Source organism: Marmota monax, unplaced genomic scaffold (assembly GCF_021218885.2).
Source record: "Marmota monax isolate L192 unplaced genomic scaffold, Marmota_monax_Labrador192_F-V1.1 WCK01_AAM20220418_F8-fsc00018, whole genome shotgun sequence".
Classification (NCBI taxonomy): Eukaryota; Metazoa; Chordata; class Mammalia; order Rodentia; family Sciuridae; genus Marmota; species Marmota monax.
Window position 1 is genome coordinate 19,983,257 of NW_026692201.1, and position 14,214 is coordinate 19,997,470.

Genomic DNA, 14,214 nt, shown 5'->3' on the forward strand with positions numbered 1-14,214 from the left:
CCCCGACACCCGCGCTCCCTGATCGCCACCGGCAGCCTCGCCCGGCGTCCTGCTCGGCTCAGCCCGTTCCCAGCACTCCCGAGCCCCACGAGGGCTCCCACTGGGACAGCAGCGGCGGCGAGGGCGGTCCCGGCCTCGGCTCCCGCTCGGGCTACGGCCCCGACTCCAGCTCGGACTCCCGCCCGGGCCCGGGTTTCTCCAGCGGCGATCGCCGCAGCAGCTGAGGCGGTAGCTCCAGCGGCGCCTGCAGCCGCGACCTCCTCCTTTGCCGCCGCCGCCTCCGCCCTCGCCGGCTTCCTCTATGTCGGCTCAGCCCGCGCGCTGCGCGTAGCCCGAGCGGACAGCGGGCGGGCGGGCGCCCGGCGCGGGTGAGCGAGTGTGTGTGCGAGTGTGTGTGTGCGCGGGGGTGCGGGCAAGGCGGAGGGCGAGTGTGTGCGCGCGCCGTGGCCCATGCCCGCCGCCCCCGGCGCTGCGCCCCGCGCCGCTCCCGGCTGCCGCCTGTGCCATTTCTGATTTTGCAACTTGGGGAAGAAGAAAAAAGCGAGAGAAGGGAGCTTGCTCGCCGGGGGGTGGGGAGGGGGGAAGGAGAGCACGGCCCCCCCAGGAACGGAGCGCGGGGGGAGCGGGCGAGGGGAGCAGGGGTGTTGGGGGGGGAGCCTGAGAGCCTGGGGGGGCTGCAAAAAGAGAGAAAGAAAACAGCAGGAACCACAACAAAACGCCAGCAGGGCGGGCGGGCGCGCAGCAGCAGCGGGGCGGCCGAGGCAGTAACGGCGGCAGCGGCGGCAGCGGCGGAGGCAGCGGCCGGTGCCCGGCTCGGGCTCGGCTCCCGCGACCCCGGGGCGCCCGGTGGGCCCCCCGCCCCCTCCCCCTCCCCCCTTCCCCTTCCCCTTCCCCTCCCAGCGCGCCCGCGCGCCCCTCGGCCCTCGGCGAGCAGCTCGGCTCCCCCCAGCGCTCCCAGGGCCCAAAGATATGGCAATGGTAGTTAGCAGCTGGCGAGATCCGCAGGACGACGTGGCCGGGGGCAACCCCGGCGGCCCCAACCCCGCAGCGCAGGCGGCCCGCGGCGGCGGCGGCGGCGGCGCCGGCGAGCAGCAGCAGCAGGCGGGCTCGGGCGCTCCGCACACGCCGCAGACCCCGGGCCAGCCTGGAGCGCCCGCCACCCCCGGCACGGCGGGGGACAAGGGCCAGGGCCCGCCCGGTTCGGGCCAGAGCCAGCAGCATATCGAGTGCGTGGTGTGCGGGGACAAGTCGAGCGGCAAGCACTACGGCCAATTCACCTGCGAGGGCTGCAAAAGTTTCTTCAAGAGGAGCGTCCGCAGGAACTTAACTTACACATGCCGTGCCAACAGGAACTGTCCCATCGACCAGCACCACCGCAACCAGTGCCAATACTGCCGCCTCAAGAAGTGCCTCAAAGTGGGCATGAGGCGGGAAGGTGAATATTTCTTCTCTGCTTCTCTCCCCGCGCTTAGCCCGCTTTCCTGGCTCTCTCTTTCTGTCTCACCGGGGTGGCTGCTGTGTGGGGCTGGGGTTCCTGGGGTTCCTGTGGTCCCGGCCCGTCCCAGCTTCCGTGGTCCCCGCTGCATTCCTCCCCCAGCGTCCCCCCCTCCCCGCGCTCAGCTCGCTGCCGCTGCCTCCCCCTCCCAGCCTGCGCTCCTCTCCCCGGCTCCCCCACCCCGCCCGCTGCCTGCTCAGGACTGTGTCCCTGGGATCATGAGCTGTGGCTTAAAATCCCCTCCCTTCCTCTGTTGGATGTGCTTGGTGTGTGTCTCTTTCCCGCGTGTGCGTGAGGATGCTTGGGGATGTGCTGGCATGAACTTGGGCAGGGGTGCCTATTTTCCCCCAGGAAACAGTTTCTGTGTTTTTTCATTCCACTTTCCCCTCCACCTCTTCATACCCTTTATTTTAAAAGGGAGAGGGCTGGGGGCTGGAGTACCATGAGCAGTAGATTCATTGCTGCCATCATCCTTTTGGAAGCTTAGCTTGGAAAAAGAGGAGTGAGATTTATTGCACTTGTAGGTCTAATTAGGGGGGAAGGGGGGCTTCTGGCCTGTTCACTGGTTCCCTCTCCTCTTCACGGAGCTGGGGCCGCCTCCTCCAGAGCTATGGCCTTGTTTTCACCCCTCTACTTTGAAAGGAAAGTTTGTGACTGAACTGTGCTTTCATAGTAGTGTCATTTTTTTAAAAGCATGATACTCATTTTATTTCTTCATCAAACTCCACCCTCTGCTTAAATACTGCATACAAATTACAATTTACAACGGCATTTACCCATCCTTCTGATTTGGCCATAATGCATAGACTGCAGCTGGCATGAGCTTCCACATCATTTAATCCCTGTTGTATGGTTTAAAAAAAACACACACACACACACACACACACAACTTTTGATGTTGTATTTGGATATGCTTCATGTTCATGTGGCAAGAGATGCAGCACTTTTCTTATAAATATATTTAGCTGTTTATAGTTAAAGTTTATCTCCTGACAATCATTAAAGATGTCTTATAGTCAAATTAGCGAACCAGTCAATTTTGCAGAATGCAGATTACTCCTTCTTGTAATTGACTTTAAAATTATATTTTATATGCCACAAGAAAAGAAATTGAATTCCTTCAGATTTCAAGGAGCAGGCAAATATGACGACTTCATTTCTAGCTCCAGGGAGATTTTGTAGGCATTTGGAGGGAAAAAAAAAAAAAAAACTTTGAATTGTGCTCTCATTTAATTGAAAAATAACTGCCAAGTTCAAAACTATAATTAGAAAAAAAGTATTCTAGCCATTATGTTTCAAGTCTTAAATTGCACTGGAACTTGCATTGAAATTAGAATCAAAGCAAACTTAAGAAAATAGTGCACAACCTGAAATAAGGCAGCTACGTGTACATGGACATATCTATATTAATTTGTTGGGGGGGAGAGTTCAGTAGCCCTAACTTTTCCTAAAGTTGTCTTTGTTTACTTGGCAATTTAAAACGTTGGCACTGTTGAAGTAAAACATACACATTTAAAAAAAAAAAACTTTGGTCAGCTTTAAGAACTCAAAGCATGCTTACGTTTTGCATTCAGATGGTTAATGAATCCAGTGTTTTTGCAGTTGCAAGCTCGTGCATTCACTGGGCAAAAGCTGGCTGCAGGTTGCAGTGGCACGGAGCAGAACAGACATTAATTATATTTCCCACTTTTTTCAATAATGTTTGGCTACTGTAAGTTCAACTTTTTCTTGAAAATTTTCAATTTTCTGTTGCTTTTAATAGTGAGAACTTTGTATGGGGCGATCGGGAGGAGGGGAGAAGGGAGGTTTACAGGATACTTGTTCTCTACTCAAAAGTTGTAAGTGGTTAGTAAGATATGTAACTTGTATCTATTTTAAGGATAATACTATAGCATTTTAAGAGAATATGGAAACATTTTATGAGCAAAACGCTGCTTGTTTGCAAATGAGGAGGCCGCTAGGCATTTGCCTCCAACCACAGCCTTTCTCAGGTTTCGCCTTTTTTATTTTTTTCTTCTTAACCCTGATTTGCTTCATTCTGGAGGGGTGAATGGGGTTTCATTTATCTGGATGTTCCTCTTTGAAAGCCGTGGGGTTGGATGGTACTTTCTTCCCCTTGCGGAGCTGAGTCCCTGAAGTCAGGCCTAGCTCCGCTGGAGCTGAGATGATCAGGGGCAGCAGGCTATGGCTGGACCCATCGAGTTGCAGAGCTGGAGGGCCTCATCCCAGATCTCCTCGAGGTGTGGGCTGAGAGAACCAGCGGTTTAGATATGCCCGGGAGTGTGTGGCTGCGGGAAAAGCTGCTGCATTGTGTCGGGTGCGCTGCGGCGCGCGATGTTCGCAAGCCCCCTGGATGCACATTGCCTCTTTTCTCTCTTTCTTTTGTCAGCGGTTCAGCGAGGAAGAATGCCTCCAACCCAGCCCAATCCAGGCCAGTACGCACTCACCAACGGGGACCCCCTCAATGGCCACTGCTACCTGTCTGGCTACATCTCGCTGCTGCTGCGCGCCGAACCCTACCCCACGTCGCGCTATGGCAGCCAGTGCATGCAGCCCAACAACATCATGGGCATCGAGAACATCTGCGAGCTGGCCGCGCGCCTGCTCTTCAGCGCCGTCGAGTGGGCCCGCAACATCCCCTTCTTCCCGGATCTGCAGATCACCGACCAGGTGTCCCTACTACGCCTCACCTGGAGCGAGTTGTTCGTGCTCAACGCGGCCCAGTGCTCCATGCCGCTGCACGTGGCGCCGCTGCTGGCCGCCGCCGGCCTGCACGCCTCGCCCATGTCCGCCGACCGCGTCGTGGCCTTCATGGACCACATCCGCATCTTTCAGGAGCAGGTGGAGAAGCTCAAGGCTCTGCACGTCGATTCCGCAGAGTACAGCTGCCTCAAAGCCATCGTGCTGTTCACGTCAGGTGAGGCTGCGGTCGGTCGCCGGGAGGGCAGGCCGCGCCGGGAGCCAGGGCAAGCACCTCGCTGCCGAGGCCTGGCTTCCCGCGTCTCCCGAGCCGCCGAGGCCGCGGCGTGAGGCCGATCGCTCGCCGGACCTTGGGCCTGGCGTAGGTCGGCGGCCCCGGCGCGGGAACTCGGCCGGCCGCGCCGCTGCCATCTTGGGAGCGCGGCAGTGCGGGAGCCGATGCTGCGCGGCTGCGGCCCGCCGGCAGCCAGGCCTAGAGGCCGAGACCCCCGCGTGGATTCGCGACTGCGGTGGGTGTGCACCCAGGGAGGAGGGGAGGCTGTGCTGTGGATCGGTCTGGCTGCGCGTGTGTACAGTGTGTAAGTGTGCGTGTGTGTGTGTATGCGGTGTGTGTGTGTGTGTGTGTGTGTGAGCCAGAGCTCAGCGTTTCTGTGGGAGGAGAGGGGAGGAAGAGAACGTGGGAATGTGGCTTCCTACTCTGTGTGGCACGTTCCCTGGATGAGTTTCCCGACAGAAAGAGACACACAGAGGTGGAAAGAGAAGAATACACGCAAATAAATCATAAATAATCCTACTTTATTGCTGCCTGATTTTCCCTTATCGGAAACCATTCATGTTTGCAGTTGCTGAGGTTATTGAGGGTCATAAAAAACGGATTCGATCTAAACAAGAAAGATAAAAAACAAAAGCCATACTGTAGAATCCGCAAATAAGAGGATTCCGGGCCTGCAGATAAATTTCATAGCTATGCAAAATATACTGAATATTGAAAATTTAAAGTAGTGCCTTGAAAATATCAAATTGAGTGTAGGTGGTGGTAACATGGATGTGAACAATTTCTCTTATGATAGATGGTTCAAATTAACTTCCAGGAAAGTGCATTAACGTTTCCTTTGAAGGGCTCTGGTCTGAGCCTCTGAGAACACTGCCCGCCTTTTATTATTGTAACCTGTAAGAGGGAAACATATAAACACCCTGTACAGCAGGTAATGGGGGGAAATATAAACAAAGCCAGAAAGGAGGCTGGTGGGGAACAGTGTTGCTTAGACTAGGTCTTGGGCCCTGCCCACTGTGAGTAGGAGTAGCTGCAGTTTTATCACCATTGTTGGCACTATTGTTTTTTAATTCCTCCATTCGGAGAACAAATAAACCATTTCTAATAAATCTATCCTAGAGTCGGGCCCTCCAAAGGCCAAATTAAAAACATTCTTGAGCAGAGATGGCAAAACCACTTTCCCAAGGCCTTGTTGAACAGTAAGCAGTGGTAAAATCTATCAATATTTCTTGGCTTTCATGCGTGAAGAATTGTATTTACATTGTATTAAAATGACTCTTAAATTTGCACAATATTGTAATGTAGCAAATGTAGTATTAATATCGATCTGAACAGCAGATAATTTATTTAGACAAGAGTATCTCATTTGTATGCAGGGTGGCCAGAGCCATGGACTTGGACTGCCCCCCTTTTACTTTCAGTGCAAATGCAGGTCTGCTAGTGAGAGAAGGAGTATTCTTTGCAAGAGGATAAAGTGCAAACCTTAAAACAAATGGAAGATTTATTGAATAGCCTCCTTGGTGTTTGAATGCATTTTATCTTAATAAGTCTTCCTGATGGAAACGTGTTTTTCAAAAGTGACAAAGAGCCTGGGAAGCAGCGACCAGGCTGCTTTAGCTCTGGCAGGCATGGGGCCTGGCTGGCTCTCCACTACCCGATTCTTTAGCCAAATTCATCAGGAAGCAAGCCAGTGTCAGGGAAGCTAGGATTTTAAAACCTTATCCAGCGAGGTGTCTTGAAGCATAAATGTGACTTGGAGCTGGACAGAGGTCTTCTCAAGAAAGATCTTCCCTCCCTTTTCCTTGTTCCCCCAAGATTCTTTGACTCCCCTTGACTCTACTGATCTTATGCCCTTTCCCAGAGAGAGGCAAGGACTGTGCCGGCTGCTGGGAACATTGTGGAATTATTCATGCTTTTCTTTTAAGTTTCCATCTTAAAATATTCCTGTGAAAAGTGTACCATTTTTTTAAAAAGTTTTCCAAAGAAGTTTCTTGAACCAAGTCTTCAAGGTGCAAGGGATGCCTAAAAGTGAACAATTAACAATATTTTGTTGGAAAACTGCAAGGAAAATATCTGAAAATGGAAATAGAGCTGTCAGTAGTAATTCACCCCCCCCCCCATACAAAACATTTCCACTTTTGACTAAACTTGTTTTGATTGCCAGCCAGAAGGGAATTCATGGGTAGCCTTCTCAAAGTCATCCAACTTTTAAGCAAACTTTGAATGATGGAAAAGACAGTTTTAGACATATTGTCCAACGTGGTTTGCTCTGGCAAGTATTTGAAGTTGGCACGGGGGGTCCCCTGTGGTGGTTTTCACATTTGGCCTCCGGATGGTATGTTTAATCCTTAATATTCTGGACAGCATCCAAGGACTAGGTCGTGACCTAAACTTACTTTTTTAAAAAAAATTCATTAATTCATACACCTAAATATTCCTTCAAATAAATGAGACCATCTCTGAAAGGAGTCATCTAGTTAACATAAATACAATAAATCCATTTTCAGCACAATAATAACTTTGATTTCTAGTTATGGCAGCTGATTACATCTATATTTCCTGAACACTAAACTCTTCTGAATGCACAACATGAAATACATTCTCTGCACTACAAAGGCTAAGCCGGGAGGGCCTGAGCAGTAATGGTTATTTATTTACATAATTTCTTTTCCATACACTGTAGAAGAAATATTGAGGGTTCCCACATTGACACTACCATATAAAAAGTGAGACATGAATTTTGCACAATCCATCTCCTTTTCTTATCTGAAGTATAACTCATGGAGTGTAAATATGTACTGCATTTCACCTCCTGCTTACCTAACTTTTCCACCACAATCCCCCAATTGATGTGAGAGTGCATATCCTCAGCCCACACTTGGGAAAATTCTGTTGCAATGGGGTTAATGAATACCCAGGGTGAGAGCCAGGTCCAGAATTAGGGCTCCTGCTGTAGGGAGACCACAGGCCCAGCTAGAAGCACCGCATTCCCAAAGAAGGAAAGAAATGGAAACAGAAAGCACAGAGCTCAAGCTTAACTTTCCTGAGCTTCTTTCTTGAAGTGACCTATCTGGGAGTAGGAGCATGACCTTGCACTCTGGGAACCCTACTTGCAAATATCAGATAACTATTTTACTGATCTGAGGGGTTGCCATATGGATCATTAATTTTTTTTTTTCTGGGTAGCAATGGTTTCTTTCCATATTGCATTGTTTTGGGCTAAAAGGGATTCATGGCACAATGAAAGATAATACATGTAAAGCAAGATATATGTAAATATGGGTCTGCAGGATGGCCATTCAACTGGATCAGGTAAGCAAGTAGAACCAAGGGCAGAACTCTCTAAATAGTGAAACCCCAAAGAGCTTCTGTCCTGGCCCTGCTGGCCATAAAATCTCACAGGCTTCCCAATTCAAGCCACTGTGGATACATCCAACCAGGTGGCTGGAGTAATTAGACATCTGAAAGGAACCCAGTCTGAATCTGAGGTCAAAGGGGACTTGCCTCAGAAGGTCTTGAATTATTGCTAGTTTTATTTGTATTTTTGCTTGAGGCCATAGCCTTGCCTTGTAGATGAAGGTATTAGAATGCTTTGTAAATCCTAGTTCTTGAAATATAAGGACATAAAGCTTAGAAACTCAGTGGATGCAGGTTTCTCTTTGAATCATTTGTGATGTCTTCTTTAGGGTCACACTTGCCCATTCACAATTATATGGTATCCTTTTGGGGGCATTGCCATACATGTATTTCTTACAGGTCTATATATTAGCAAACTATGTCTTTGATCTCTAGTCAACTTGACTAGCTAAGGGCTCCTCTGTGATCCTCCTATTTCTAAAATATTTATTATTAATGTGAGAAACAACATGAGTATTTGAACTAAGATGGAAGCCTTTATTCTATTCCTCTGATTCCACCTAAACCCTCCATTTCCTTGCCTCAAATTTGTTGATAAAGTATGATCTGCTGTCTTGAAATGTCTTTAGAAGACCAATAAGGACCTTGATTGGTATGAAATAAGCACACAGATCTTGAAATGTCATCACTGTGCAGAGGTACCTTTTTCTCCTTAGGTCTTACCACAGGAAACCTATCTCCCCCAAGTTTCCCCTTAACTCCCTATTCCCTGATTCTGAACCGGCAGCAGCTGCTACTGCCTCTAGCCCAGCTTTGTGTCTGCTCACCAAAGATGTCTCCTTTCTGCAGTCTAGTATAACTGAGCCATATTCCTCTGATTAGTATACAGCTTAAAGATGTGACCAGTTTTCAATTACTTGATCTAAGGCATAGATAGAAGTGTACACTCTCGTGGAGGATTTGCTGTAGAGTCTTTGCTTGCATAGATAGTGGATCTCAAATCCTATATTGCTAAAGCATGAGCTTGATCTGATTCTAGGCACTGCCAGCCCATGATTCCTTACCTGGCCCCCTACACACACGTTCAGTACATAATTTAGGTTCTCCTTGAGCTTTCTAGTTGGGGTCATTTGGTTTTGAGAGGGGACTCTAAGAAGCCTTTGAGAACTGCCTCCAGGCCATATACTTTTTCAGGGGTCCTGAACACCCCCAAATTAGGGGCAAAATGGGGAAAGTCTTCCCTTTAATGAGCACAGCCAGAAGGATGCTCCCCTGCAGGCAAGGACAGGTTGCTACATACAGCAAACATGGCTCCAGCATCGTACATTATTTAATCCAAAGTGAAAGGGGGAAAAACAAAGAGTCTAGAGAGGTTGCTGCCTCTGCATGAGTGTGCATCTCTCTCCAACACCCCTCTGCTACAGTGGGATTATGATTTATTTTTATTTGTATCTGGAAATGAATGGTGAAGAAGAGAGTGGGGAGGTATGAGGGGAAGATTTCTCTTTTTTTCTTTTTCTTCCTTATTTCATTCTCTTTAAAAAAAATTAATGGCTTGTTGTTTGTGCCTTTGCTGCTCTCCAGCTAACCATGTGCCCCCTCTCCCTGTCTCTCCCTCCTGTGGCTGCTCTGGCAGATGCCTGTGGCCTGTCGGATGCCGCCCACATAGAAAGCCTGCAGGAGAAATCACAATGCGCACTGGAGGAATATGTGAGGAGCCAGTACCCCAACCAGCCCAGCCGCTTCGGCAAACTGCTGCTGCGACTGCCCTCGCTGCGCACCGTGTCCTCCTCTGTCATCGAGCAGCTCTTCTTCGTCCGTTTGGTAGGTAAAACCCCTATTGAAACTCTCATCCGAGATATGTTACTTTCTGGGAGCAGCTTCAACTGGCCTTACATGTCCATCCAGTGCTCCTAGACCTTGGGCGCTTCCTGCCTGCCCCTGCCCCCACTAGAAACTCAGAGGACTCATCCGGGCCAAGGACTCCAACGCCTCGGGGACTCTCCGGGTGTGGAGGACCAGGCAGGCCAGGCAGACCAGGCAGGGGAAGGAATGCTGGGGACAGGAGCAGCCCACCCTGCAGAAATGCAACTGGAGCTGCAAACCAGGAGAAAAAGAAACTCTTTTAGGATCAGATCTATAAGCACGTTGCAAAGGAAAGAAAAAAGGATCTTATGTCTGGTGAGAAAATGAAAACATTTTTTGGAAGAGAGGACCATAAGAATTTTAATAAAACAGAAGGAGACCAATGGACCTTCCAGGATTTATTGTGGACGGATGTGGATATATTCTGTACAGAAAAACAACACATATGGAAATGGACTGAATCCTATGTAGAAACACACCACACACACACACACACACACACACACACATACACACATACACTGAACATTGTTATTCATTTTGTAAAATACTAGTCTTTATTTTCATTTTTTTGTAAAATTTAAACATCGTATGCGCATAAAGAAAAAAGGAAACAAGAATTAGGGGAAAATAACATTTTCCAAATAATTATAAAAAATTTGTCCTGTGTCTATGTATCTATATCTGTTTTGTATTTTTTTCTGGTTCCAAACCAGATTTCCTGTGATTCTATACTAATAATTTTTGATATAACCCTTTGCTTCTTATAATGAGTGCGATATATGTTGTCGAGGCTGTTCTTCAAGAATTAAAATTGAAGTGAAAATTTAAACAAAAATAAAAGAATTTAGCAAAACCCATGTGTGTGATTGTTTGGCCAATGTCATCAGTACAAGAGAACCCCCTGGTTAATTTCCAGCTCAATTATTACCAGAATTGGGGAAGTAGGAAAATTTATGGTCCAATACCAAGTTGACTACATTCATTTCCTAAAACTAGCCACTGTCTTGGTTTTGTAAATGTGAAGGTCTGGGCTCTATAAAGGCTGGAGTCCTCAAGCAGGATAGGGTGCCTTGATGGAGGACAAGAGTGGTTGCGACTGTGTGAACTGAAGTTAGCCCTGTATGCATCTGGGTAGAGAAGTGGAGCAAACTGGGTCTGAGTTAGGCACTGGGGCTAAGTCTGTAGGCACCAAGAACCAGGCACAGTCTGCTTCAGTGACCCAGTGGCAGCACCTGGGTTCTCACTGCAGGTGGGAACTTGCTGAGTTGAAGAGGTTTGCAAGAAACATGTGGAGTGATATATAAGCAGAGCAGAAAAGAAAAAGGTGCCCAGATGCCTCTGTGAGCCCTGGGCTTATATGTGCAGGCAAGTGGCTGGTGTGTGTGGGGGGGGGGTGTTCCACTTCTCCCCAGCTCTAGAATATTGTCAGGCCCTCTACATCAGAGTTCTGACTTTGAACCTCTGAAGATCTGACGGTGATTACCCTTTCCTTCCAGACCCTATGATGAGGGCTCCTAAGATGGTCTGGAAATCTGGTGGGTGGACTGAAGGGTACCCTGCTCCTGTGGCTTTTAGTAGGGTGCTGACCCAAAACCTAGGAGTTGGGAGTTAAACTGGAGGAGTTCTTCCCAGAAGGCATTTGGACACTTATGGCTCTTTGAGGGCAGAAGCCTCCCCTTGAGGCCTCTAGTTGGGTGTGCGTGGGGGGCAGCTCTCTGTAACAGCTTTCGGAGCATGAATGTTTTATAGGATCTGAGCTAGAGCTGTGAGAACACATACTGCCAAGGGAGCTCTTTCTTAGCGTATTAATAAAGCCAGATCTTCAAAAATAACACCTCTCACCCTCCCCCCAGCCCCAGACAGGCCCGTATGAGGCAAGAGCTTCACTTTCAGAAATCACTGGCAATGTTTTTCTTTCAATTTGCTATCTAGAAGTCTCCAGGTGCTACCCCCAAAAATGCATTAACAAGCTCCTGTACTCCAACCCACTTGAGGTTTTTAATATTCTGAGTGCAACACAGCATGGGCAGTGCCTAGCTCACTGTGGAGAAACCACTGTAGGTTCAAGATCAGAAACCAGGCTGCCTGGGGACCACTCGAGGTAGGACAGCAGGGTGCAGAGCACTGGAGCAGCCAGAATTACTCCCTGGAGAGATCCTCTGCACCACACCCAAGGACTTCTTTGGGCCAAGATGAATTCCTTGCAGGTTGGACACCTAAGGCAGGAGGGAATGAGGAGAGCTAATATAATTCCTGATCACCTTCCAGGAGGTATTAGGAACCCATTCCAGCTGCCTAAGGGCAGCATGTGGGGATAGGGGTGGGGTAAGCTGCAGTTAGGGTGCCCAGGTGTTGGGGAAGCCAGCAGCCTCAGAGAGCTCAGGATCTTTCCTGCCTTTCTTGAAATGAGATGTAAATATATTCATTACAATGTGATCCCTCTAATGAAAACAGATAAACATTTTCATAGGTCAGAAACGTACTTTACAATTAATTTCAACATCGAGGCCCAAGGACAAGGCACCCAGTGCGTTGTGCTAGGATTTTGTTCCAGTGTTCAGAGGTAATAGTGGTGACTTGACTTTTGCTCACAGGGTCCAGAGTTACTCAAGGCCTGGGAAATCCTGGCCACCTTTCTAAGCCTGGGCCCAAGCTGAGATTAAAATCAACCGGCACAGCCCAGGGAGAAGCAGGGTTTCCTACGGCCTCATAGACTCCCTTGGGTTCCTGGAGGAGCCACGGAGCCTTGGGGTTGTGGGGAAACCAAGAGAAAGGAGTTTCCACATACTCCTCACCTATTTGGAGGCTGGGGCTGTGGGTTTCTCCTGTTATCTCCTGGGTGGCTAGGGTGGCGCTGGCCTGCATTACGCACAGAGTCGTCTTTGCACAATCAGAGCTTCCAGGGACTCCGGAGTCATTGATTAGTCCTGCTGGGACCAACGGGCTGCCCAAAGGCTTTCCATTCTCACAGTGTAGAAAGGACTCAAGAATCAACTTGCGCTAAGGGACAGTTTAGAAACCAAGACGGCAGCATCTAAACCGTGGGTTGAACCTTGTGACAGCCGAAAAGGTCCTTCTGTTCCGGGCAATCTAAAATATCCCTCCTCCTCTTTACTGCGTCTCAGGGGATGAGGGATGAGGGTTGAGAGGCCTAGCAGCCCGAGGTCTCAGAGTGCGAATCGAAGCGGCAGGCTCCAGTTGCGACCCGGCTGCCCCGGTTCCACGTACAGGGATTTCTCAGGCCTTGGTTGCCGCGATGTCTCAGACCCTAAGAGGAGGTGAGGTGGAGCAGACGCAGGCTTCCTCCGCCTGGGTGGCCGCCAGGAGGCTCCTGAGTACTGAGACCGCCTTCATGCCATGCGCCAGGGGGAGCAGTGGAACTCTGGTGTAAGGCTGCAGGCAGGTGTAGACTAGACTGTTGTCATGGAGCATGTAGCCCTACCTCAGCCTGTCAAAGCTGTCTCAAGTCCTAAAGGATCAGAAGAGTAGAGCTGAGCTAACTTGTCCAAGTAGGACCAAGAAGTTCCCCAGGTCCAGAGGAAATACGTCTTATCACATAAGGTGATTTCCCTCGTGAAATTAACTTTTACCTAGGAAAAGTTAACTTTTTTTTTCTTTTCTAATCCGAACACTTGCTGGACAGCTGAGAACTTTATCAACATTGAAGTCAGTTTAAACTACTTTTAGCCATAATCTTTGCCTAAAACATCTGAAAAGCTATATCCCAGGATGTGCTCTCCTCAGGGAATCTCTAGGGAAGAAGACCGCGCCTTTTCTGCACGGGGGTATAAGGTATGGCTCTGAGGATGAAAAGTAAGGCCTCTGCTGTCCCCCTTGCTCCACGTTCCAATCTGGGACCAGGCTAGGTGAAAGGAATACTAGAGAGGAAGATGCGGTCCCTGTCGTGCTTCCGGGACTCCACCCCTCCGGTTGTGGCGGACTCTTGGTCTCTGGCAACAGCAACGGGTCTTTGTAGGGTCTGGGAGACCTCGTCGTTCAGCTTTGCCCTCAGGGCTGCTGGGAACTGGATCCCCGAGGTTCCCGGCCCACCTGAGATTTTGCACACTCTAGATGTGCAAAAAATAAAGTTATTTTTTAAAAATATTCTTTCTCCTCTTATTCCACAGGTAGGCATTTTTTTTTTTTTATATCTCCTACAGTGACTGAATCGCCTCCCGTCAGTTCCTGGATTCCTCAGAACAAATCATTAATGTCTCTGCAAATAGGAGACCATGAGGAGCGTGAGGAGGGAGTGGAGGGGGACACAAGTGCGAACTAATAAAACTCTTGTTAAAGGGCCTGCTCAGGATCCATGGCGTCACTGGGCCTTTTACTTGCGAAGCCAAAGAGTTGTATTCCTAAATGAGTTAAAGACCCATTTACCTCTGTCGTGTTCTATTCATCAAGCCACAAGTTGAGAGTTCCTAACATGAAACTATTTGTTTGCTTACACAACCAGCTGGGCGCAATTTCACGTCTGAGATATCTATCTGAAAGCGCCTCTCATTTATTATCTCTC

At 49.1% G+C, this 14,214-nt stretch overlaps 1 protein-coding gene across 1 annotated transcript; it reads left to right on the forward strand.

Annotated features, from left to right (window-relative positions):
- Positions 1-872: 872 nt before the first annotated feature.
- On the forward strand, positions 873-10,548 carry Nr2f1 (nuclear receptor subfamily 2 group F member 1). Its single transcript, XM_046428557.2, has 3 exons — positions 873-1,435; positions 3,885-4,412; positions 9,463-10,548. Exons 1-3 carry the CDS (start codon positions 970-972, stop codon positions 9,741-9,743), a joined length of 1,275 nt encoding a protein of 424 aa, XP_046284513.1. The 5' UTR covers positions 873-969; the 3' UTR covers positions 9,744-10,548.
- Positions 10,549-14,214: the final 3,666 nt, after the last annotated feature.